General features: G+C 50.4%; 1 protein-coding gene across 1 annotated transcript in view; it reads left to right on the top strand.

Annotated features, from left to right (window-relative positions):
* The first annotated feature begins 3,460 nt into the window (after window positions 1-3,460).
* Window positions 3,461-23,135, top strand: part of cntnap1 (contactin associated protein 1) — a 108,260-nt gene continuing 88,585 nt past the window's right edge. Inside the window, exon 1 of the mRNA XM_072249619.1 lies at window positions 3,461-3,720. Coding sequence (XP_072105720.1) covers window positions 3,651-3,720 — 70 coding nt within the window. The 5' untranslated portion in view covers window positions 3,461-3,650. The remainder of the gene's footprint in view (window positions 3,721-23,135) is intronic.

The raw sequence follows: 23,135 nt of genomic DNA, 5'->3' as shown, positions 1-23,135 counted from the left end.
CTTCCCCTCTGCCATCAGGGAGGAGGTACAGGAGCCCGAAGACACACACTCAACGATTCAGGAACAGCTTCTTCCCCTCTGCCATCGGGGAGGAGGTACAGGAGCCTGAAGACACACACTCAGCGATTCAGGAACAGCTCCTTCCCCTCTGCCATCAGGGAGGAGGTACAGGAGCCTGAAGACACACACTCAACGATTCAGGAACAGCTTCTTCCCCTCTGCCATCAGGGAGGAGGCACAGGAGCCTGAAGACACACACTCAGCGATTCAGGAACAGCTTCTTCCCCTCCGCCATCCGATTTCTGAATGGACATTGAACCCGTGAACATTACCTCACTACTTTTTTATTTTGTATTTTTGCACTATTTAATTATATATATATATTTCTTATTGGGTTTTTAATTATTATTATGTATTTCAATGTACTGCTGACACAAAACAACAACAGGGTGTTATTATTTCGGAGGACCTCTCCTGGCCCCACCATTACTCCCTTAGGAGTTTGTGAAGGTTCCTGTTAACGGGGTACAGCCTCTCACAGTAAATTGGCGATGAAATTCTTTCACAGTAAAACACGGTAAAGCAGGGTAAATTCTTCGACTTGAGGACGTGGATGTGGTGAGGAGCTACAGGTACCCGGGGGGGGGGGGGTGGGGGGTGAGCCTGGGTGACAGACTCGAGGTGAAGCACCAACAGTGAGTCTGTGTACAAGAAGGGCCAGAGTCGCCTGTATTTCCTGAGGAGACTGAGGTCCTGTGACCTCTCCTTCACGTTATACCAGTCTGTTGTCACCAGTACAATCTTCTATGCAGTGGTGTGCTGGGGTAATGGCATCAACGCGGGTGATGCCAACAGGCTCAATAAACTGATTAGAAAGGCTGGCTCTGTCGTCGGAGTCAAGCTGGACACGCTGGAGGCTGAGGTAGAACAAAGGACCCGATGGAAAATCCTGGCAATCTGGACAATGTTTCTCACCCTCTGCATACCATCTTGGCTGGACAGAGGAGCACTTTTAGTAACAGACTAAGACAACTGTGCTGCTACAAAGACACGATATGAGGTCATCCTTACCCTTGGCCATTAGGCTCCGTAATGAGTCAACCAAGTCTGGGACGTGATGACCTTTTCCCGTTAGACTGTTTGTGGTAACTTATTTTTCATTCTTTTGGCTTATGTTCTAATATTTGTATATTGATATTGTGCACTTGTAATGCTACTGTGACACTGTAATTTCCTTTGGGATCAACAAAATATCTATCTATCTATCTCAATCTATGATATTTAAAACTGTGACAAACTTCTATAGATGTGTGGCTGAGAGTGTACTGACTGGCTGCTTCACAGCCTGGTCTGGAAACACCAATCCCCTTGAATGGAAAATCCTTCAAAATGTAGTCGATATGCCCAGTCCATCAGGGGTAAAGCCCTCCCTACCATTCAGCACATCTACACGGAGTGTTGTCACAGGAAAGCAGCGTCCGTCATCAGGGACCCCCACCACCTAGGACGTGCTCTCTTCTCGCTGTTGCCATCAGGAAGGAGGTACAGGAGCCTCAGGTCCCACACCACCGGGTTCAGGAACAGTTATTACCCCCTCAACCATCAGGAAGGAGGTACAGGAGCCTCAGGTCCCACACCACCGGGTTCAGGAACAGTTATTACCCCTCAACCGTCAGGAAGGAGGTACAGGAGCCTCAGGTCCCACATCACCGGGTTCAGGAACAGTTATTACCCCCCCAACCATCAGGAAGGAGGTACAGGAGCCTCAGTTCCCACACCACCGGGTTCAGGAACAGTTATTACCCCTCAACCATCAGGAAGGAGGTACATGAGCCTCAGGACCCACACCACCAGGTTCAGGAACAGTTATTACCCCTCAACCATCAGGAAGGAGGTACAGGAGCCTCAGGACCCACACCACCAGGTTCAGGAACAGTTATTACCCCCTCAACCATCAGGAAGGAGGTACAGGAGCCTCAGGTCCCACACCATCAGGTTCAGGAACAGCTTTTACCCCTCAACCATCAGGGAGGAGGTACAGGAGCCTCAGGACCCACACCACCAGGTTCAGGAACAGTTATTACCCCCTCAACCATCAGGAAGGAGGTACAGGAGCCTCAGGACCCACACCACCAGGTTCAGGAACAGTTATTACCCCTCAACCATCAGGAAGGAGGTACAGGAGCCTCAGGTCCCACACCACCAGGTTCAGGAACAGTTATTACCCCTCAACTATCAGGAAGGAGGTACGGGAGCCTCAGGACTCACACCACCAGGTTCAGGAACAGTTATTACCCCTCAACTATCAGGAAGGAGGTACAGGAGCCTCAGGTCCCACACCATCAGGTTCAGGGACAGTTATTACCCCCTCAACCATCAGGAAGGAGGTACAGGAGCCTCAGGACCCACACCACCAGGTTCAGGAACAGTTATTACCCCTCAACCATCAGGAAGGAGGTACAGGAGCCTCAGGTCCCACACCACCAGGTTCAGGAACAGTTATTACCCCTCAACTATCAGGAAGGAGGTACAGGAGCCTCAGGGCCCACACCACCAGGTTCAGGAACAGTTATTACCCCTCAACCATCAGGGAGGAGGTACAGGAGCCTCAGGTCCCACACCATCAGGTTCAGGAACAGTTATTACCCCTCAACCATCAGGAAGGAGGTACGGGAGCCTCAGGACCCACACCACCAGGATCAGGAACAGTTATTACCCCTCAACCATCAGGAAGGAGGTACAGGAGCCTCAGGACCCGCACCACCAGGTTCAGGAGCAGTTATTACTCCTCAACCATCAGGAAGGAGGTACAGGACCAACCATCAGGCTCATAAACCAGAAGGGGTTACTTCACCTGCCCCATCACTGAACTGTTCCCAGTTTCAAGAACTCTCCATCCATCTACCTGTCTGTCCATCTGATTTATTCCTTCTTTCTTTCCGTACTTGCACAGCTTGTGGCCGTCTGTACAGTGCTGGACGCCCAAGTTGGTGCGGTCTTTCGCTGATTTTATGATGGCCGTTATTTCATTGAAGATTTATTGAGTATGCCCGCGGGAAAATGAATTTCAGGCTTGTATATGGTGAGATATATTCACTTTGACAATGAATTTTCTTTGACTGAATTTCAGGACATTAAATCTGATTATGATCTTAATACCCAGAGAGAAGATGTAAACAAGGTTGAAGGAGTGTAGAAGAATTTAAGGGGAGGTTGTCGGGACGGGAGTTACATGGGGAGGTTGAATCGGGTAGGATAGTGAGGGGAGGTTTGATACACAGAATCATGAAGGGTACATCCAAGCGGGAATTTCGCCGTGAGTTTGGGTAAGATACAACCTGTGGGTGAAGGGTGAAGGGGATCACGGATCTAAGCGGCGTCAGCGAGTCGCTGTCACGCCCACGGCGGGACAGCGGGAACGGCCGGGCGGCGCGCCCGCAAGCCGGCGTGTGTGGACGGAGCGTTTGCTCCTGCAGTCCGCGGCCGGCCGTCGGTGGGAGGGGACACATCACGTCACCGACTGCGGCATCCTTCCCCCCGGGCAGAGCGGAGGCTCCACTGCAGCGCTGCAGAAGCGACAGCGAGAGCCGAGCCGGAGCGCCGTCCCGCCCGCACCGAGCTTGCGGTTCGTGGGTGTTGGAGCCGCAGACATGTGCCGGGACCGAGCCGCCGCCGCCGCGCTGTGGCTGCTCCTGACGGCCGCCGCCGCCTGCACAGCCGGTGAGTGACGTGAGCGTGGGCCGGGGGAAGGGCGGGCAGCCGGGGCACCCGCTCCTGTCCAGTGGCCGATTCAGGCCAGATGTGCGACAGTCTCTGGATTCTGGTGCAGATGTGTTGTGTCTGGGAACGGGGCCGGCGGAGGCAGAGGGCAGTCTCCCGGCGAATGCTCCTCCCGTCATTCTGCACTGGCTGTGCGCCGTCCTCGGCACCAGCGTGTGCTGGCGAGGGTTGGACCGTGCCGGATTTCGGCCACCCTCCTCCTGCAGTCGGTGGCTGGCTTCGGTCGGTTGGAACAGTCCGACGGGCGAGATGCGGTGTCGGGTACTGTCCTTCGGGCACCGACTCCGGTGGGCGCGGGCTGCCCTCGCCCCGGACCCTCTCCGCCTCACCGGGTCCCACCCCCACATGGCCGCGGCACCTGCGGATCTAATAGTCACATTCAAAACTTCCGTATTCTCCCTCCCCCCACACACACACAATTTCCAGCCTCTCAGTTACCCCCGACCCTCCAATTCCCTTCCCCCCTCTCCCGACCCCTCTAGCATCCTCCTCCCCTATTCCCCTCCACCCTCTTTATCATCACGCTCCCCATCTTCCCCACCCCCACGACCACCATCAACATCCCACCTCCAGCACCGTATCGCCCTCGCACCCCGACCGGCGTCCGGTCCCGAAATCTCCCTGGCGATCTGTCCCGAGAACTTGGGGGCGCTGGGTTCAGGAACCCTCCCCGGCGCCCCGCCCTGCACCCTCCCCGGGCCCCGGTCAGCAGGACCCCGGCGCCCCATCCTGCAAACCCGTTCTGCACCACCGCTTTCCCTGGCTCCGCCACTGGAAGCCCATCCAGGGAACTCCGTCGGATCCCGTTGACAGCCCCTCCCCGGGCGCCCCGCCCTGCAGTTTCTGGGCACCATATCCTGCGTACGGGGCAAACTCCCCGGCAGCGGGTCCTGAGCCTTCCTCGGTGCCCCGCCTATCAGGCCCCCCCCGGCACTTCGCCCAGCGGTTTCCGGGTGCCATATCCTGCACCCGCCAGGTCCCGATCCCTCCCTGCTGCCCACACCCCACCCTAGCATACTCCCGAGCACCAGGGTGTTTACGGGAAGGGGAGCCAAGGAGAGTTCCGGGCGGGGCTGCCAATGGGGGCTCTGGATGGGGTGCCATGGAGTCTGTTGGACCTGTAGGATGTGGCGCCGGGTCGGGTTCTTGATGGGTTGCCGACAAGTGTGGAGGGCCGGTCGCCAGCAAAGGGCACTGGAGCCGGTGCCAGGGAGGGCTCCAGGACAGGGCATGGGAGGGGGGGCGGGGCGGGGTTGCAGGATGGGGCACCAAGGAGCCTGCAGGGTGCGGTGTCGAGGAGGGTTTGGGTGGGGCGCCAGGGAGATCGTTAGGGGAGAGTGGTGAGGTTTGCGGACGGTGCACCAGGGATCCTGCTGGACAGGGGGTTCATGGGAGCCAGGGAGGGTGCTGGGCAGGGCACCTGCAAGGTTCCTAGACCTAGCTCCGGGGGCGTTTTTAGGACTGAGCGCCAGAGAAGATTCTGCACCACGTACCAGGGCAAGGCGGTGGAGAGGGTCTGGACGTGGCGACACAGGGATCGGACGACAGACCACTAGGGACGGATCTGGATGGGTGCCAGGGAGTTTGAGGGAGGGTGCAGAGTAGGGCTGTGAAATCCTGCTGGGAGGTGCGCTGGGAAGTGAGCTGGGCGAGGAGCCAGGGAGGGTACAGGGCAGGAGCCTTCCCCGTCACCCGGCCCTACAACCTTCCTTGGCACCCTGCCCGGTTCCCCATCCAGAACCCCTCCCTTGCACACTCTTCCACCCCCCCCCCCCAGCTCTAGCCTCCCCTGGGCTCTTCCCTCAGTCTCGCTGGCACTGTGTCAGAACCTTCCCAGGTTCCCTGTTAAGAACCTGTTCAGCAGGTTTGTGGTGCCCTGACGTTGTGCCCAGAAACTTCCCTGGCACCCAGTCCAGATCTCTCGCCAGTACCCTATCCAGAGCACCCCCCCCCCCCCCACCGTTGGCCTGTCCAGACGCCCCCTCCCCGCCCCCGGCTCCTTATCCAGAGCCCCTCCCTTCGGCGCTGTGCCCGGAGATTTCCTGGTGCCCTGTTCTGTAAACTCCATGGCCTCCTGTCCATGAGGCACCCTGGTTGGGCTGGGCACCCTCGGCCCAGATCCCTTCCGTATCACCGGGAGCTCCCCCACCCCACCCCCACCCCCACGGCTGGCATCTGCAGATCTCATTGCCACCCTCAGCACACTTCCGCATCCCTCCAATTTCAGCCTCGGTCACTGCCCTCCGCCCTCCAATACAAGTCACCGACCCCCTACCACCCTCCGTCGCCTCCCCAGCTCCATCCCACCTCCCTCCAGTAGCGTAACGGTTGCCAGCGGCTTCCTTGGCGCCATGCAGGGCACCCTCACGGGGGTACTGTCCAGCAACACCACCCACCCCCCCCCCCACCCCGGCAGCCCGCCCAGCACCCTCCCGGGGCCCTGTCTCTCCTGCAAGCTGCCTGGCGCACCATCCTGACCCTCCCCAACCCACTCTGGCTCCCCGTCCAGAAACCACCCTGGTGTCCCATGCCGAGCCCTCGCTGGGTGCCCTTGTCCCGGACCCGGGGTGCCTGGATTAGGGGGGCTCTGTCCCTCCGCTCCCAGTCTGTCCGCGGTCCATAGCCTCCATTGCACTCTCTGCCTACCCTACCTTTGCCTCTCAGATTCTTCTTTAAACCGCAGCAGGGTTTCCTGAGCAATATCCCTGGGTCCATGGCTTAAAAAAGGTTGGGGAGCCCCTGGCTCTAACAGGCCCTCGCTCAGCCTCTGCGACTCCAGAGGAAACATCTCAATGTCCAAAGTAAATTCATTATCAAGGTCACCATGTGCAACCCTGAGATTCATTTTCTTGTGGGCATACTCACTGAATCCATAGTGGAACAACAACCATAACAGAGTCCGTGAAGGACCACCCAACTTGGGCAATCAGCCAGGGTACAGGAGACAACAAGCTGTGCAAATACAAAGAGAAAGTAATAATAATACTAAATAAATAAGCAATAAATATTGAGAACGTGAGATGAAGAGTCCTTGAAAGTGAGTACATTGGTTGTGGGAACAGTTCAGTGATGGGGTAAGTGAAGTTATCCCCTCTGGTTTAAGAGCCTGATGGTTGAGGGGGTAATAACTGTTCCTGAAACTGGCGGTGTGGGTCCTGAGGCTCCTGTACCTCCTTCCTGATGGTTGAGGGGTAATAACTGTTCCTGAACCTGGCGGTGTGGGTCCTGAGGCTCCTGTACCTCCTTCCTGATGGTTGAGGGGGTAATAACTGTTCCTGAACCCGGTGGTGTGGGTCCTGAGGCTCCTGTACCTCCTTCCTGATAGTTGGGGGGTAATAACTGTTCCTGAACCTGGTGGTGTGGGACCTGAGGCTCCTGTACCTCCTTCCTGATGATGGATTCTGGTTTCCTGTGACGATGCTCCATGTAGATGTGCTCAGTGGTGGGGAGGGCTTTGCCTGTGATGGACTGGGACTGGGCTTTTAGTAGGATTTTCTGCTCAAGGGCATTGGCGTTTCTGTACCATGCTGTGATGCAGCCAGTCAATACGCTCTGCACAACACATCTGCCAAAGTTTGTCAGAGTTTTAGATGTCGCGCTGAATCTTCACACACTCCTGAGGAAGTGGAGATGCTGCTGTGTTCTCTCTGTAGTTGCACTTACATTCCAGGCCCAGGAAAAACAATAACACAGAGGGATTTAAATCTGGTGCCCCTCTCTACCTCTAGTCCTTTGATGAGGACTGGCCCATCGACCTCTGCTTCCTGTCTCCTGAAGTCAGCCTCGGTTTTGCTGACGTTGAGTGAGAGGGTGTTGTTGTGGCGCCACTCTGCTGGATTTCCGATCTCCCTGTGTTCCCCTTAAACATTTCACCTTTCACCCTTCACCCGCAGCCTCCGGTTTATTTATTGAGATACAGTGTGGAGGGGCCTTTGAGCTGCACTGACCAGCAGTCCCCAAACTTAACCTCAGAGTAACCACAGGCCAATCCACAATGATCAATTGATCAGCCTCTGGACTGCGGGAGGAAACCGTACAACCCGGAGGAAATCCACACGGCCATGAGGAGAAAGTTCAAACTCCCTACAGGCAGCGGCGGGAATTGAACCCGGGTCACTGGTACTGTAAAGCGTTGTGTTAACCACTACACTACCGTGTGATGGGAATTGAACCCGGGTCACTGGGACTGTAAAGCGTTGTGTTAACCACTACACTACCGTGTGATGGGAAACGAACCCGGGTCACTGGTACTGAAAAACGTGTTAACCACTACACTACCGTGCGATGGGAATCGAACCCGGGTCACTGGGACTGTAAAACATTGTGTTAACCACTACACTACCGTGTGATGGGAATTGAACCCCGGTCACTGGTACTGTAAAGCGTTGTGTTAACCACTACACTACCGTGTGATGGGAATTGAACCCGGGTCACTGGGACTGTAAAACGTTGTGTTAACCACTACACTACCGTGTGATGGGAATTGAACCCGGGTCACTGGGACTGTAAAACGTTGTGTTAACCACTACACTACCATGTGATGGGAATTGAACCCGGGTCACTGGGACTGTAAAACGTTGTGTTAACCACTACACTACCATGTGATGGGAATTGAACCCCGGTCACTGGTACTGTAAAGCGTTGTGTTAACCACTACACTACCATGTGATGGGAATCGAACCCCGGTCACTGGTACTGTAAAATGTTGTGTTAACCACTACACTACCGTGCGATGGGAATTGAACCCGGGTCACTGGTACTGTAAAACGTTGTGTTAACCACTACACTACCGTGTGATGGGAATTGAACCCGGGTCACTGGGACTGTAAAACGTTGTGTTAACCACTACACTACCATGTGATGGGAATCGAACCTGGGTCACATAGTCATAGTCATACTTTATTGATCCCGGGGGAAATTGGTTTTCCTTACGGTTGCACCATAAATAATAAATAGTCATAGAACCATAAATAGTTAAATAGTAATATGTAAATTATGAAATAAGTCCAGGACCAGCCTATTGGTTCAGGGTGTCTGACCCTCCAAGGGAGGAGTTGTAAAGTTTGATGGCCACAGGCAGGAATGACTTCCTATGACGCTCTGTGTTGCATCTCGGTGGAATGAGTCTCTGGCTGAATGTACTCCTGTGCCCACCCAGTCCATTATGTAGTGGATGGGAGACATTGTCCAAGATGGCATGCAACTTGGACAGCATCCTCTTTTCAGACAGAGAGTCCAGTTCCATCCCCACAACATCACTGGCCTTACGGATGAGTTTGTTGATTCTGTTGGTGTCTGCTACCCTCAGCCTGCTGCCCCAGCACACAACGCCTTGCTGGCGTTGAGTGAGAGGGTGTTGTTGTTGTGGCACCACTCGGCCGGATTTCCGATCTCCCTCCGGCCCGCTGAGTCGGCAGACTGGAATAGGGCGTTGGAGCTGCGCTTCGCCTCGCAGTCAGAAGCGTAAAGCGAGTAGAGCCCCGTGGCGCGCCCATGCCAATGGAAACTGCGCAGGAGATGTTGTTGCCAGTCTGAACTAACTGGGGTCTGCAACTGAGAACCCCTCCCCAAAAAAAATCCACTTCCAAATTTGTCCAGCCTCTCCTTATAGCACGTACCCTCTGACATTAATATATAAATCATTAATATATCAATGATTTAGATGAGGGAATTAAAAGTAACATTAGCAAATTTTGCCGATGACACAAAGCTGGGTGGCAGCGTGAAATGTGAGGAGGATGTTATGAGAATGCAGGGTGACTTGGACAGGCTGGGTGAGTGGGCAGATGCAGTTTAATGTGGATAAATGTGAGGTTATCCACTTTGGCAGTAAGAACGGGAAGGCAGATTATTATCTAAATGGAGTCAAGTTAGGAAAAGGGGAAGTACAATGAGATCTAGGTGTTCTTGTACATCAGTCACTGAAAGCAAGCATGCAAGTACAGCAGGCAGTGAAGAAAGCTAATGGCATGCTGGCCTTCATAACAGGGGGAATTGAGTATAAGAGCAAAGAGGTCCTTCTGCAGCTGTACAGGGCCCTGGTGAGACCACACCTGGAGTACTGTGTGCAGTTTTGGTCTCCAAGTTTGAGGAAGGAATTTCTTGCTATTGAGGGAGTGCAGCGTAGGTTCACAAGGTTAATTCCCGGGATGGTGGGACTGTCATATGTCGAAAGATTGGAGTGACTGGGCTTGTATACTCTGGAATTTAGAAGGCTGAGAGGGGATCTTATTGAAACATATAAGATTATTAAGGGATTGGGCACGCTGGAGGCAGGAAGCATGTTCCCGCTGATGGGTGAGTCCAGAACCAGAGGCCACAGTTTAAGAATAAGGGGTAGGCCATTTAGAACGGAGTTGAGGAAAAACTTTTTCACCCAGAGAGTGGTGGATATATGGAATGCTCTGCCCCAGAAGGCTGTGGAGGCCAAGTCTCTGGATGCTTTCAAAAGTGGAATCAAAGGTTATGGGGATAAGGCAGGAACTGGATACTGATTGTGGATGATCAGCCATGATCACAGTGAATGGCGGTGCTGGCTCGAAGGGCTGAATGGCCTACTCCTGCACCTGTTGTCTATTGTCCCTGGCAGAGCCTTGGTGAACCTGTCTTGCACCCTCTCCAAAGCCTTGACATCCTTCCTATAGTGAGGTGAGCGGGACTGTCTGCGATACTCCAGATGCGGCCTAACCAGAGTTTTATAAAGCTCCAATGTAGTTTCCTGACTTTTGAACTCAGTGCCTCGGCCATTGAAGGCAAGCATGCCACGCGCCTTCTTAATCACCCTGTCGACCTGTGTAGCCATGGTCTTGCAGTCTAAAACCCAGGGTGGACGTCCCTGGTGGAACTTGGATGGGAGATCTGAGAGGGGGTCCTCCATTGATCAGGGTTGACTGTGGATGTCGTGTCCCGGCTGTAAGAAAAAAAAACAAAACAAATCATGCAAACAACAGAAGCAAGCAGCAACAACAACAGCATTCCGATACAAATAAGTCCTTAGATCCGAATCCCAGGAGCAGCCCGGAGTAGGCCCTAAAGCCTCAGGATTCAGTTCATCATATTCGCGGGACAAATCACCGCAAAGTTTGCAGGCTTGAAGCACAGGAGCCTGGGGTGGGGCGGGGAGACAGCCTCACAGCCTTAGCATCCCCCTAGTCTATCTGGGCTGGCATTTAAATTGTCCGAACCTCGCACTGGGACCCGGGTCCCACCATGGCGAGTGGCTCCAGGCCTAGATCACCCTGCTGAAGAAGCCATTCCTGACCTCTCCGCACCCTGGCGCCATCTCCCATACACTGTCGGTGTTCAATCTCGACTCATGGGCCTCTCTCAGGAACAGGACCCCGTCGCAGCCTCAGGGCTGGGCCTGTGTCCATTTCCTACCCTGTGCTTGGAATTAATTACGCCGTGAAATTCAGAGCGTTGGATCGGGAGCTGTTCCCATTAAATGCCCGCTCCCATTTCCGAACTGACAGAGACACAAGGTCGGCCTGTCCAACAGCCTGTCAGGAGGGGCAAATTCTCACAAAAAAGGAGAAACATTGAGAGTCAAAGACTGCCAGACCAGTCAGGATGGGGAAAAACACTCAAATCACTTTCTAACAATGCACTCAAAAAAACCATAAGTATTACTGGAAAGATTTGAGCCCATGGTATTACAGGAAAGAGTCCAGCACAGATAAAGCACTGGTTGATTGGCAGGAGGCAAAGAGTGGGAATAAAGGGAGCCTTTTCTAGTTGGCTGCCGGTGACCTGCGGTGCTCCACAGGGGTCAGTGTTGAGGCCGACCCTTTTTACATTATATGCCAAGGACTCGGATGACAGAATTGATGGCTTTGTTGTAAAGCTTGCAGGCGATATGAAGATGGGTGGAGGGGCATAGACAGATTAGGAGAATGGGCAAAGAAATGGCAGATAGAATACAGTGTCGGGAAGTATATGGTCACGCACCCTTTGGCAGAAGAAATTAAAGGGTTGACTGCTTTCTAAGTGGAGAGAAAATACAAAAATCTGAGGCACAAAGGGACCTGGGAGTCCTTGTGCAGGATTCCCTAAAGGTTGACTTGCAGGTTGAGTCTGTGGTGAGGAAGACAACTGCGATGTTAGCATTCATTTCCAGAGGACGAGAATATAAAAGCAAGGATGTAATGCTGAGGATTTACAAAGCACTGGTGAGGCCTCACTTGGAGTATTATGAGCAGTTGTGGGCCCCTTGTCTGGATAGGATGTGCTGAAACTGGAGATGGTTCAAAGGAGGTTCAGGAAAATGATTCCAGGATCATACGGCTTGTCATATGAAGAGTGTTTGATGGCTCCGGGCCTGTACTCACTAAACTTCGGAAGAATGAGGGGTGACCTCATTGAAACCTATCAAATAGTGAAAGGCCTTGATAGAGTGGATGTGGAGAGGTTGTTTCCCATAGTGGGGGAGTCTAGGACCAGAGGACACAGATAGAGTGGATGTGGAGAGGATGTTTCCTATAGTGAGGGAGTCTAGGACCAGAGGACACAAATAGAGTGGATGTGGAGAGGATGTTTCCTATAGTGAGGGAGTCAAGGACCAGAGGGCACAGATAGAGTGGATGTGGAGAGGATGTTTCCTATAGTGGGAGTCTAGGACCAGAGGACACAGATAGACTGGATGTGGAGAGGATGTTTCCTATAGTGGGGGAGTCTAGGACTAGAGGACACAGATAGAGTGGATGTGGAGAGGATGTTTCCTATGGTGGGGGAGTCTAGGACCAGAGGACACAGATAGAGTGGATGTGGAGAGGATGCTTCCTATAGTGGGGGAGTCTAGGACCGGAGGACACAGATAGAGTGGATGTGGAGAGGATGTTTCCTATAGTGGGGGAGTCTAGGACCAGAGGACACAGATAGAGTGGATGTGGAGAGGAGTTTCCTATAGTGGAGGAGTCTAGGACCAGAGGACACAGATAGAGTGGATGTGGAGAGGAGTTTCCTATAGTGGGGGAGTCTAGGACCAGAGGACACAGATAGAGTGGATGTGGAGAGGAGTTTCCTATAGTGGAGGAGTCTAGGACCAGAGGACACAGATAGAGTGGATGTGGAGAGGAGTTTCCTATAGTGATGGAGTCTAGGACCAGAGGGCACAGACAGAGTGGATGTGGAGAGGATGCTTCCTATAGTGGGGGAAGTCTAGGACCAGAGGACACAGATTGAGTGGATGTGGAGAGGATGTTTCCTGTGGTGGGAGAGCCTAACACCAGAGCACACAGCCTCAGAATAGAGGGACGTCCTTTTAGAAAGATGAGGAGGAATTGTTTGCCACAGCATGTATTTTTAAGGCAGAGGATGATAGACTGTTGATTGGTCAGGGCATGATGGATACGGGGAGAAAACAGGAGATTGGGATTGAGAGGAAAATTGGATCGGCTGTGATGAAATACTGGAGCAGACTCGATGGGCCAAGTGGTCTAATTCTGCTCCTGGTCTTATGGTCTAAAACATTAATAACTTTCCACAGTCTGTGTTCGTATCTATATATAGCTGGGGTGCCCAAGAGGTTTGCACAGTACTCTATTTGTCAATGCGGAGCGGAGAGCGCATTGCTAATCTGGCAGGATCAAAGTGTGCTGGGAACGGTGAGGCTGGAACGCCACAGGAGAGGTGTGGGACAGGTGGCAGAGAAGGAGTGCCAGGGGTGGGTGCAGACACACCCAGCCCTCAGACACCAAGTAGGGCCATTTGATTTCAAATAGTCATTGCAGAATGTCTCTCTGGTGCTTCCCACTGCCTCCCACTTCTCCCACTCTCAGTCTACAACAGAGACCCATAACAGAATCAGGTTTATCATCACTCACATATCAAGTGAGAATTAGTTTTTCTTTGCGGCAGGAATACAGTGCAATACATGAAATTACTACCGTACTGTGAAAAAGGCTTACGCACCCTAGCTATCTATGTATATACGTATACATGTCTGAGACTTCAGCACAGGAGCTTAGAAAAGTAGTGGGTTACGCACTAGGGAAATTCTAGGCAGTCTCTAGAGTAGGTTACATGGTCAGCACAACATTGTGGGCCGAAGGGCCTGTGATGTGCTGTAAATTTCCATGTTCTGTGTTCACAGAACTGTACGTTGTGTAACCTGGAAACTTGCTCTCTCCGCTCCACGTTGACAAATACAGTACCGTGTAAAGGTTTTGGGCACCCGAGCTGAATAAATATATGTGCCTAAAGACATTGTCAAACTCAACGTATGCTGTACAACCCGGACTTTTAAAAACTCACTCCCAGCTCCACGTTGACGAATACAAGTACTGTGGAGAGGTCTTGGGCAGCCTAGCGATAGATGTGTGCTTCGGACGTCTGCACAGTCAGTGTACGTCTGCAGGTACGGGCCAATCCGCTGGAGAGGAGGGGTAACAGGGCAGATCTGGGCTTGATGCGGTTTGCTGAAAGCCATCGACCGGTGTTGACCTTCAAGCACACGGGGCTGGGGAAATGTGTTGCGGACAGTTCCTCTGACAGGAAACAGGAGGTGGGGATTTTCAGAGTGCCGTTCCACACCTAAACCTGCATCGATTATTTGAAACGAGGAAGGTGCAAGTGTCGCGGAGTTGATGGCGAGATGTGGTTTAGATCAACCCCAGGTGAAGCACTTTCCAGGCGGCAGATTGGGGATAGTCTGGGGAAAAGGGGAGATGCACGGAGACCTGGGTTGAAATGTCATCTCCCACTTCTGAACTGCGCAAGATACAAGATTAGGCTGGCCGACAGGCCGGAAGGGGAAAAGATCAACCAGTGTTGGTCTTACACTGGAGTGGGGTAGGACAAAGAGATCTGGGAATACGGGTCTATAATTCATTGACAGCAGCGTCCCAGGTTGATAGGATTGTAAAGAAAGCTTTTGGCACACTGGCCTTCATAAATCTGAAGCATTGAGTAGGGGAGATGCGACGTTAGGTTAAAGTTGCGTAAAAGGTTGGTGAGGCCTGATTTGGAGTATTGTGTGCAGTTTTGGTCAGCTGCCCGCAGGAAAGATGTCAACAAGGTTGAAAGAGTGCAGAGAAAATTTACAAGGGTGTTGTCGGGTCTGGAGGACCCAAGCTACAGGGAAAGACTGAAGACATTAGGACTTTAATTCCTTGGAACGTAGGAGATTGAGAGGAGATTTGATAGAGGTATGCAGCATTATGAGGGGTATAGATAAGGTAAATGCAAGCAGCCTTTTTACACAGAGGTTAGGCGGGACTACAACTAGAGGTCATGGGTTAAGAGTGAAAGGTGAAAAGTTTAAAGGGGAGCCTCTTCACTCAAAGGGCGGCGAGAGCGTTGAACGAGCTGCTGGCGCATGTGGTTGATGCGAGGTCGATTTCTGGGTTTAATTTACATTCCAGGCCCATAGGATATAGGAGCAGAAGTAGGCCATTCAGCCCATCGAGTCTGCTCCACCATTCAATCATGGGCTGATCCAATTCTTCCAGTCATCCCCAATCCCCTGCCTTCTCCCCATACCCTTTGATGCCCTGGCTAATCAGGAACCTTTCTATCTCTGCCATAAATGCACCCAATGACTCGGCCTCTACAGCCCCTCGTGGCAACAAATTCCACAGATTTACCACCCTCTCACTAAAGTAAGTTCTCTGCCTCTCAGTTCTAAGTGGATGTCCTTCAACCCTGAAGTCGTGCCCTCTTGTCCTAGACTCCCCTACCATGGGAAATAACTTTGCCATATCTAATCTGTTCAGGCCTTTTAACATTCGGAATGTTTCTATGAGATCCCCCCCTCATTCTCCTGAACTCCAGGGAATACAGCCCAAGAGCTGCCAGATGTTCCGCATTTTCTGGTGAAAGCTTCTGGTAAACAATCACTGCAAACAATGGAGATGAGGCAGAGACAGGTTGAGCGAGTGCAAGGCAGATTTGAGGTGAGCAGAGCTGAGGCAAGCAAAGGCGAGGCCCCGTCCCACCAAAACCGAGAGCCAAGGTTTGATCGATCCAGTCTGTGAAGGTCAGGTGCAGACCGAAACGAGGCATTGAGGTTGAGGCCCGGACAGGATCCAGGACCTGGAGTGAGGAACGACCCAATGTCTGGACGATTTAAACACAGGGTCTGATTGCAAAGGCGGAGTGTCAGGGCCAGAGGGGAGAGTCGGCCTCTGTTCACTCGGCTCTGCGTTGAATGGAGCTTGTGGCCTGCTCTGTCTTCGAGTCTGTAGACTCAATTTCATCCTGGGCATAGTTTGCACAATTTGTTTTTTCGCTTTCCCTCTGCACATTAGGTGTTTGATGGTCGGCTTTGAATTTTTTTTGGGTTTCTTTGTTTTGTGGCTGCCTATAAGGAGAAGAATCTCAAGGTTGTATAATGTATAAATACTTTGAAATTTGAACTTTGACCACGGGGACAGAATTAGGCTATTTGGCTCATTAAGTCTGATCCACCATTCCATCAGGGCTGCTTTATTATCCCTCTCGACCCCACTCTCCTGCCTTCTCCCAGTTACTTTAGACACCCTGACTAATCAAGCACCTATCAACCTTCACCTTAAATTACCCAGTAGCCTGGTCTCCACAGCCATCTGTGGCAACGAATTCCACAGGTGCACCACTCTCTGGCAAAAGATATTCCTCCTCAGCTCCATCCTAAAAGGATACCCCTCTATTCTGAGGCTGTGTCCTCTGGTCATAGATCCCCCCACCGCAGGAAACATCCTCTCCATATACACTTTAAATATTTGATATGTTTCAATGAGATCCCTGCTCAGACTTCTGAATTCAAGTGAATGAAGACCCAGAGCCGTCAGATGCTCTTCATATGACAAGCCCTTCAATCCCAGAGTGATATTTGTGAACTTCCTCTGAACCTAATCAAGTGTCAGTACATCTTTTCTTATACAAGGTGCCCAAATCTGCTCAAAATACAGTAAGTGCCATCTGACAAATGCCTTATAAAGCCTTAGCAAAACATCCTTGCTTTTATATTCTAGTCCTCTTAAATGAATGCTAAAATTGCATTTGCCTTCCTCTCTGCAGACTCAACCTGGAAACTAATCTGCATCAGTGCTCCATATCTGGGTGGGGAGGTATTTGGGGCTAATGTTGTGAGGGTGGGTGTTCGGTGGAGATGTTGGTCAGTTATGGGGGTTTGGTGAGATGTTGGTCAGTGAAGAGAGATTTGGGGAGATGTTGGTCAGTTACGGAGGTTTGGTGAGATGTTGGTCAGTGAAGAGAGATTTGGGGAGGTGTTGGTCAGTTATAGGGGTTTGGGGATGTGTTTATCAGTTATTGGGGTTTGGGGAGCTGTTATTCAATTTAGGAGGGGTTGAGGAGCTGTTGGTCAGTTATGGGCATTTGGGGAGCTGTTGGTCAGTTATGGGGGTTTGAGGAGCTGGTACTCAGTTATGGAAGTTAGGGGAGGTGTTGGTCAGTTATGGGCATCTGGGGATCTGTTGGTCAGTTATTGGGTTTTGGAAAGCTGTTGGTCAGTTATGGTGATTTGGGAAGCTGATGGTCAGTTATGGGGGTTTGACGAGCTGTTGGTCAGTTATGGGAGATTTGAGAGGCTGTTAGTCAGTTATGGGGGATTTTGGGAGGTGTTGGTCAGTTATGGGGTTTGGGGAGATATTCATCAGTTATTGTGTTTTGGGGATGTATTGATCAGTTATGGGGGTTTGGGGAGCTGTTCAGCTTAGGGGGGGGTTTGAGGAGCTGTTGGTCAGTTATGGGGTTCGGGGAGGTGTTGGTCAGTTATGGGGATTTGGGGAGGTGTTGGTCAGTTATGGGGTTTGTGGAGGAATTGGTCAGTTATGGGGGATTTGGGGAGGTGTTGGTTTGGTGAGCTGTTAATTAGTTATGGGAGGTTTGGGGGAGGTGTTGGTCATTTATGGGGTCTGGAGAGAAGTTGGTCAGTTATGGGGGATTGGGGTGATATTGGTCAGTTATTGTGTTTTGGGGAGGAGTTGGTCAGTCATGGATGTTTGGAGAGAAGTTGGTCAGTTATGGCAGATGTGGGTTAGATATGGGCAAATTGGGGAGATGTTGGTCAGTTATTTTGGTTTGGGGAGATGTTGGACAGTTATGAGGATTTGGGAAGGTGTTGGTCAGTTATGAGGGTTTGGGGAGATGTTGGTCAGTTATGGGGGTTTGTGGAGATGTTGGTCAGTTATGAGGGATCTGAGGAGCTGTTGGTCTTTATGGGGCTTTGGGGAGATGTTGGTCAGTTATGGGGGATTTCGGGAGGTGGTCAGTTATGGGGGTTTGGGGAGATTTTGTTCATTTATGTGGGTTTGGGGAGGTGTTGCTCAGTTAAGGAGGTTTTGGGGAGTTGTTGGTCAGATATGGGGATTTGTGGAGATGTCTGTTCAGTATAAGAAGATTGAGGAGGTGTTGCTCAATAATGGAAGGTTGGGGAAGTTCGGTTAGGTATGGGGGTTTCGGGATGTGTCGGTCAGTTGCGGGCTTGGGGAGGTGTTGGCCATTTTAGGAGTTTGGGAGGTATTCGTCATTTATGGGATTTGGGGAGGTGTTGGTCAATTTTGTGGGTTTGGGGAGATGTTCAGATATAGGGGTTTGGGGAAGTGTTGATCAGTTATGGGGGATTGGAGCTGTGTTGGTCATTTATGGGGTCTTGGAGAGGCCTTGGTCAGATGAATTTTAGGGGAGCAATTCTTCAGTTTAGGGAATTGGGGAGGTGTTAGTCAATTTTTGGCTTTTATGAAGGTGTTGGTCAATTTTGGGATTTTGGGAGGCGTTGGTTAGTTATGGGGGTTTGGTGAGATCTTGTCAGTTATGGGGTTTGGGGAGATGGTGGTCAATTTTGAGATCTGGGGAGGTTTTGGTCATTTATGAGGATTTGGGTAGATGTTGGTCAGTTATGGGGATTTGGGTAGATTTTGGTCAGTTATGGGATTTGGGGAGGTGTTGGTCAGTTATGTTGGTTTGGTGAGCTTTCTGAGTTATTTTCATAATCTTTGAACTGTTATTAAAGTATGGATCTGAGCCATTATTATTATAATACTATGTGGTACTGTATTTTTTTCTTCTCCTTTATTTTTAACCAACCAGCTCATTTTGGTAGTGGGGTTAGATTTTTTAAAAATAAAATACAATTATTTTATTTTATTTCATTTCAGAATTCAATTTTTTCTACATGATTGATTTAGAATATGGGATACTGTGATTTAAGTGTAATGTAATTCGTATTACTTGTATCCTTATGAATTTTGTATTTGTATTTATGCAATTTATATATTATTAATAAAAAATATTGAAAGAAAAGAGTTATGTGGGGTTTGAGGAGCTGTTGGTCAGTTATGGGGCTTCGGGAAGGTGTTCATCGGTCATGGAGATTCGGGGTGGTGTTGGTCAGTTATGGGGATTTGGGGAGATGTTGCTTTGTTATGGGAAATTGTGGATATGTTGGTCCTTTATGGGAGTCTGTGGAGATGTTGGTCAGTTATAGGGGATTTGGGGAGATTTTGGTCAGTTATGGGATTTGGGGAAGTGTCGGTCAGTTTTAGGGGTTCAAGGAAGTGTTGGACATTTATGAGATTTTGGGGAGATGTTGGTCAGTCATGGAGATCTAGGTAGGTGTTGGTCATTTATGGGTATCTGGGAAGTTGAGGACAGTTATGGAGGTATGGGGGGATGTTGGTCAGTTATAGGTGTTTGAGGAGGCATTGGTCAGTTATGGGGGTTTGGGGAGGTGTTGGTCAGTTATGGGGATTTGAGGAGTTAGTCTGCTATGGGAGTGAGAAGAGGTGTTGGTCAGTTATGGGCATTTGGGGATCTGTTGGTCCGTTTTGGGTTTTGGGGGAGCTGTTGGACAGTTATGGAGGATTTGAGGAGCTGTTGGTCAGTTATAAGGGAATTTGCGGAGCTGTTGGTCAGTTATGGTGGTTTTGTGAGCTGTTGCTCAGTTATGGGAAATTGTGGATATTTTGGTCATCTATAGGGATTTGGGGAGATTTTGTTCGGTTATGGGGGATTTGGGGAGATTTTGTTCGGTTATGGGGAATTGGGGAGATTTTGGTCGGCTAATGGATTTGGGGAGGTGTTGGTCAGTTATGGGATATTGTGGACATGTTGATTATTTATGGGGTTTGGGGAGATGCTGGTCAGTTATGGGGGATTTGGGGAGATATTTGTCAGTAGTGGTATTTGGAGAGGCGTTGTTCAGATTTGGGGGGGTTTGGGGAAGTGTTGGTCAGTTATGGGGTTTGGGGAGGTGTTGGTCAGTTTTGGGAGTTCGGGAAGTGTTGGTCAGTTATGGAGGTTTGGGGAGGGTTTGGTTAGTTATGGGGATTTGGGGAGATGTAGGTCAGTTTTGGGTGGTTGAGAAGGCGTTGGTCGGTTATGGGAGTTTTGGAGAGGTGTTCCTCAGTTATGGGGTTTGGTGTGATATTGGTCAGTTGTGTTTTGGGGATACGTTGGTCAGTTATAGGGGATTTGGGGAGCTGTTAGTCAGTTATGGGGATTTGGGGAAGTTTTGGTCAGTTATGGGATTGGGGACGAGTTGGTGAGTCACGAGGGTTTGGAGTGATATTGGTCAGTTATAGGGATTTGGGCAGATGTTGGTCAGTTGTGGCGATTTGGGAAGATGTTGGTCAGTTATGGGCGAATTGGGGAGATGTTGGTCAGTTACTTTGGTTTGGGAGATGTTGGTCAGTTATGTGTGATTGTGGATGGGTTGGTTAGTTATTGTGTTTTGGGGATGTGTTGGTCAGTTATGTGGGTTTGGGGAACTATTGGTCAGTTATGGGAGGTTTGAGGAGTTGTTAGTCATTTATAGGTGTTCAGGGAGGTGTTGGTCGGTATTGGAGGTTTGGGGTGCTGTTGGTCACTCATGGGGGTTTTGAGGAGCTGTTGGTCAGTTATGGGGGTTTGGGGAATTCTTATTCAGTTATGTGGGTTTGGGGAGGTCTTGCTCAACTAAAGGGGTTATGGGGAGATGTTGGTCAGTTTTGCGGATTTGGTAAGGTGTTGGTAAGTTATGAGGGATTGTTGGAGGTGTTGGTCAGTTATGTGATTTGGAGTGTTGGTTAATTTTGTGGGTTTGGGGAGATGTTTGTTTTGGGGTTTGGGAGGTGGTGTTCCATAATAGGGAATTTGGGGAACTGTTGGTCCTTATCGGGTTTTCGGAAGATGTGCGTCAATTTTGGGATTTGGGGAGGTGTTGCTAAATAATGAGCGTTTGGAGAGAAGTGGGTCAGTTTTGGGGTTTTGCGGAAATGTTGGTCATATAGAAGTTTTGTGATGTGTTGTTCATGTTATGGGGATTTTGGGAAAGTGTTGGTCTGTGATGGGGGTTTGTGGAGATGTTGGTCAGTTATGGGGATTTGTGAAGGTGTTGGTCATTTATGGGGGTTGGAGGAGGTGTTGGTCAGGTTTTGGATTTGGGGAGGTGTTGGTCAGTTATGGGGATTTGTGAATGTGTTGGTCAAGTTTGGGATTTTGGGAGATGTTGGTCAGTGATGGGGATTTGGGGAAATGTTGGTCAGTTCTAGCGTTTTTCGCAGATGTTGTTCAATTTTGGGATTTGGAAAAGTGTTGGTCAGTTCTGAGCTCTTGGAGTAGACTTTGGTCAGTTCTGGGGTTTTGGGGAAATATCGGCCAGTTATGGGAGTTTCGGGATGTGTTGGGCAGTGATGGGGATTTGGTGAGGTGTAGGTCAGTTATGAGGGATTGATGGAGGTGTTGGTCAGATAATGGATTCGGGGAGTTGTTGGTCAACTTTGGCAGTTTGGGGGGGATGTTGGTCATTTATGAGGTTTTGGGGAGCTGTTGGCCAATTATAGGGATTTGGGCAGGTTTTGGTCGGATATGGGGGTTCGGGGAGTTGTTGGTCAGTTATGGGGTTTGGGGGAACATTGGTCATTTATGGTGTTTTGGAGATGTGTTGGTCAGTTATGGGGGTCTGGGGAAATGTTTGTCATTTATGGGGGTTTGAGGAGCTGTTAGTCAGCTATGGGGTTACAGGAGGTATTTGTCAGTTATTGGCATTTGGGGGATCTGTCTGTCCGTTCTGGGAGCTGTTGGACAGTTATGGGGGTTTGGGGAGCTGATGGTCAATTATGGGAGATTTGAGGAGTTGTTAGTCATTTATGGGAGTTTGGTGAGGTGTTGCTCAGTTAAGGGGTTATGGAGAGATATTGGTCAGTTATGGGGATTTGTGGAGATGTCTGTTCAGTATAAGAAGTTGAGGAAGTTTTGCTCAATAATGGAAGGTTGGGGAAGTTCGGTTAGCTATGGGAGTTTCGGGATGTGTCGGTCAGTTATGAGGCTTTGGGGAGGTGTTGGTTAGTTCTGGGTTTCTGGGAGTTGTTGATTACTTTAGAGGTTGGGGAGGTGTTGGTCTTTTCTGTGATTTGGTTGGGCGTTGGTCAATTTTGGGGGTTTCGGGAGATGTTCAGATATTGGCTTTGGGTAGGTATTGGTCAGTTATGGGGATTTAGAGAGGCGTTGGGCAGTTTTGAGATTTGGGGAGCAGATTGTCAATTTTGGGATTTGGGGAGGTGTTGGCCAGTAATGAGCGTATGGGGATAAATTGGTCATTTTTGGAGTTTTGGGGAAATGTTGGTCATTTATGGAAGTTTTGGGACGTGTTGGTCAGTCATGGGTTTTTGGGGAGATGGTCGTTATTGGGGTTTGGGATGTGTTGGTGAGTTATGGGTTTGTGGGGAGATGTTGGTCAGTTATTGGGGTTTGGGAAGGTGTTGGTCATTAATGGGAAGTTGAGGAGGTTTGTTTAGTTATGGGATATGTTGGTCAATTTTGGGATTTGGGGAGGTGTTGGTCAGTTATGGTGGGTTGGGCAGATGTTGGTCAATTATTGTGTTTTGGGGACGTGTTGATTAGTTATAGGTGTATGGGGAGCTGTTAGTCAATTTAGACGGGGCTGAGGAACTGTTGGTCAGTTATGGGGACTTGGGGAGGTGTTAGTTAGTTCTGGGGAATTGGGGAGGTGTTGATCATTTATGGGGGTTGGGGAGATGTTGGTTCGTTATGGGTTTTGGGAGATGCTGGTCAGTTATGGTGGGTTGGGGAGATGTTGGTCAGTTATTGTGTTTTGGGGACGTGTTGATCAGTAATAGGTGTTTGAGGAGCTGTTGGTCAATTTAGGAGGGGGCTGAGGAACTGTTGGTCAGTTATGGGGATTTGGGGAGGTGTTGGTTAGTTCTGGGTGTCTGGGAGTTGTTGATTACTTTAGGGGTTGGGGAGGTATTTGCCATTTATGCGATTTGTATGGGTGTTGGTCAATTTTGGGGGTTTAGGGAGATGTTCAGATATGGGCTTTGGGTAGGTATTGGTCAGTTATGGGGGATTGGGGATTTGTTGGTCAGTTATGGGGATTTAGGGAGGCGTTGGGCAGTTTTGACGGGAGCAGTTTGTCT

Source organism: Mobula birostris, chromosome X (genome assembly GCF_030028105.1).
Source record: "Mobula birostris isolate sMobBir1 chromosome X, sMobBir1.hap1, whole genome shotgun sequence".
In the NCBI taxonomy this organism is placed as follows: Eukaryota; Metazoa; Chordata; class Chondrichthyes; order Myliobatiformes; family Myliobatidae; genus Mobula; species Mobula birostris.
The sequence above is the reverse complement of the archived record's forward strand: the minus strand, read 5'-3'. Positions and strand labels throughout refer to the sequence as shown.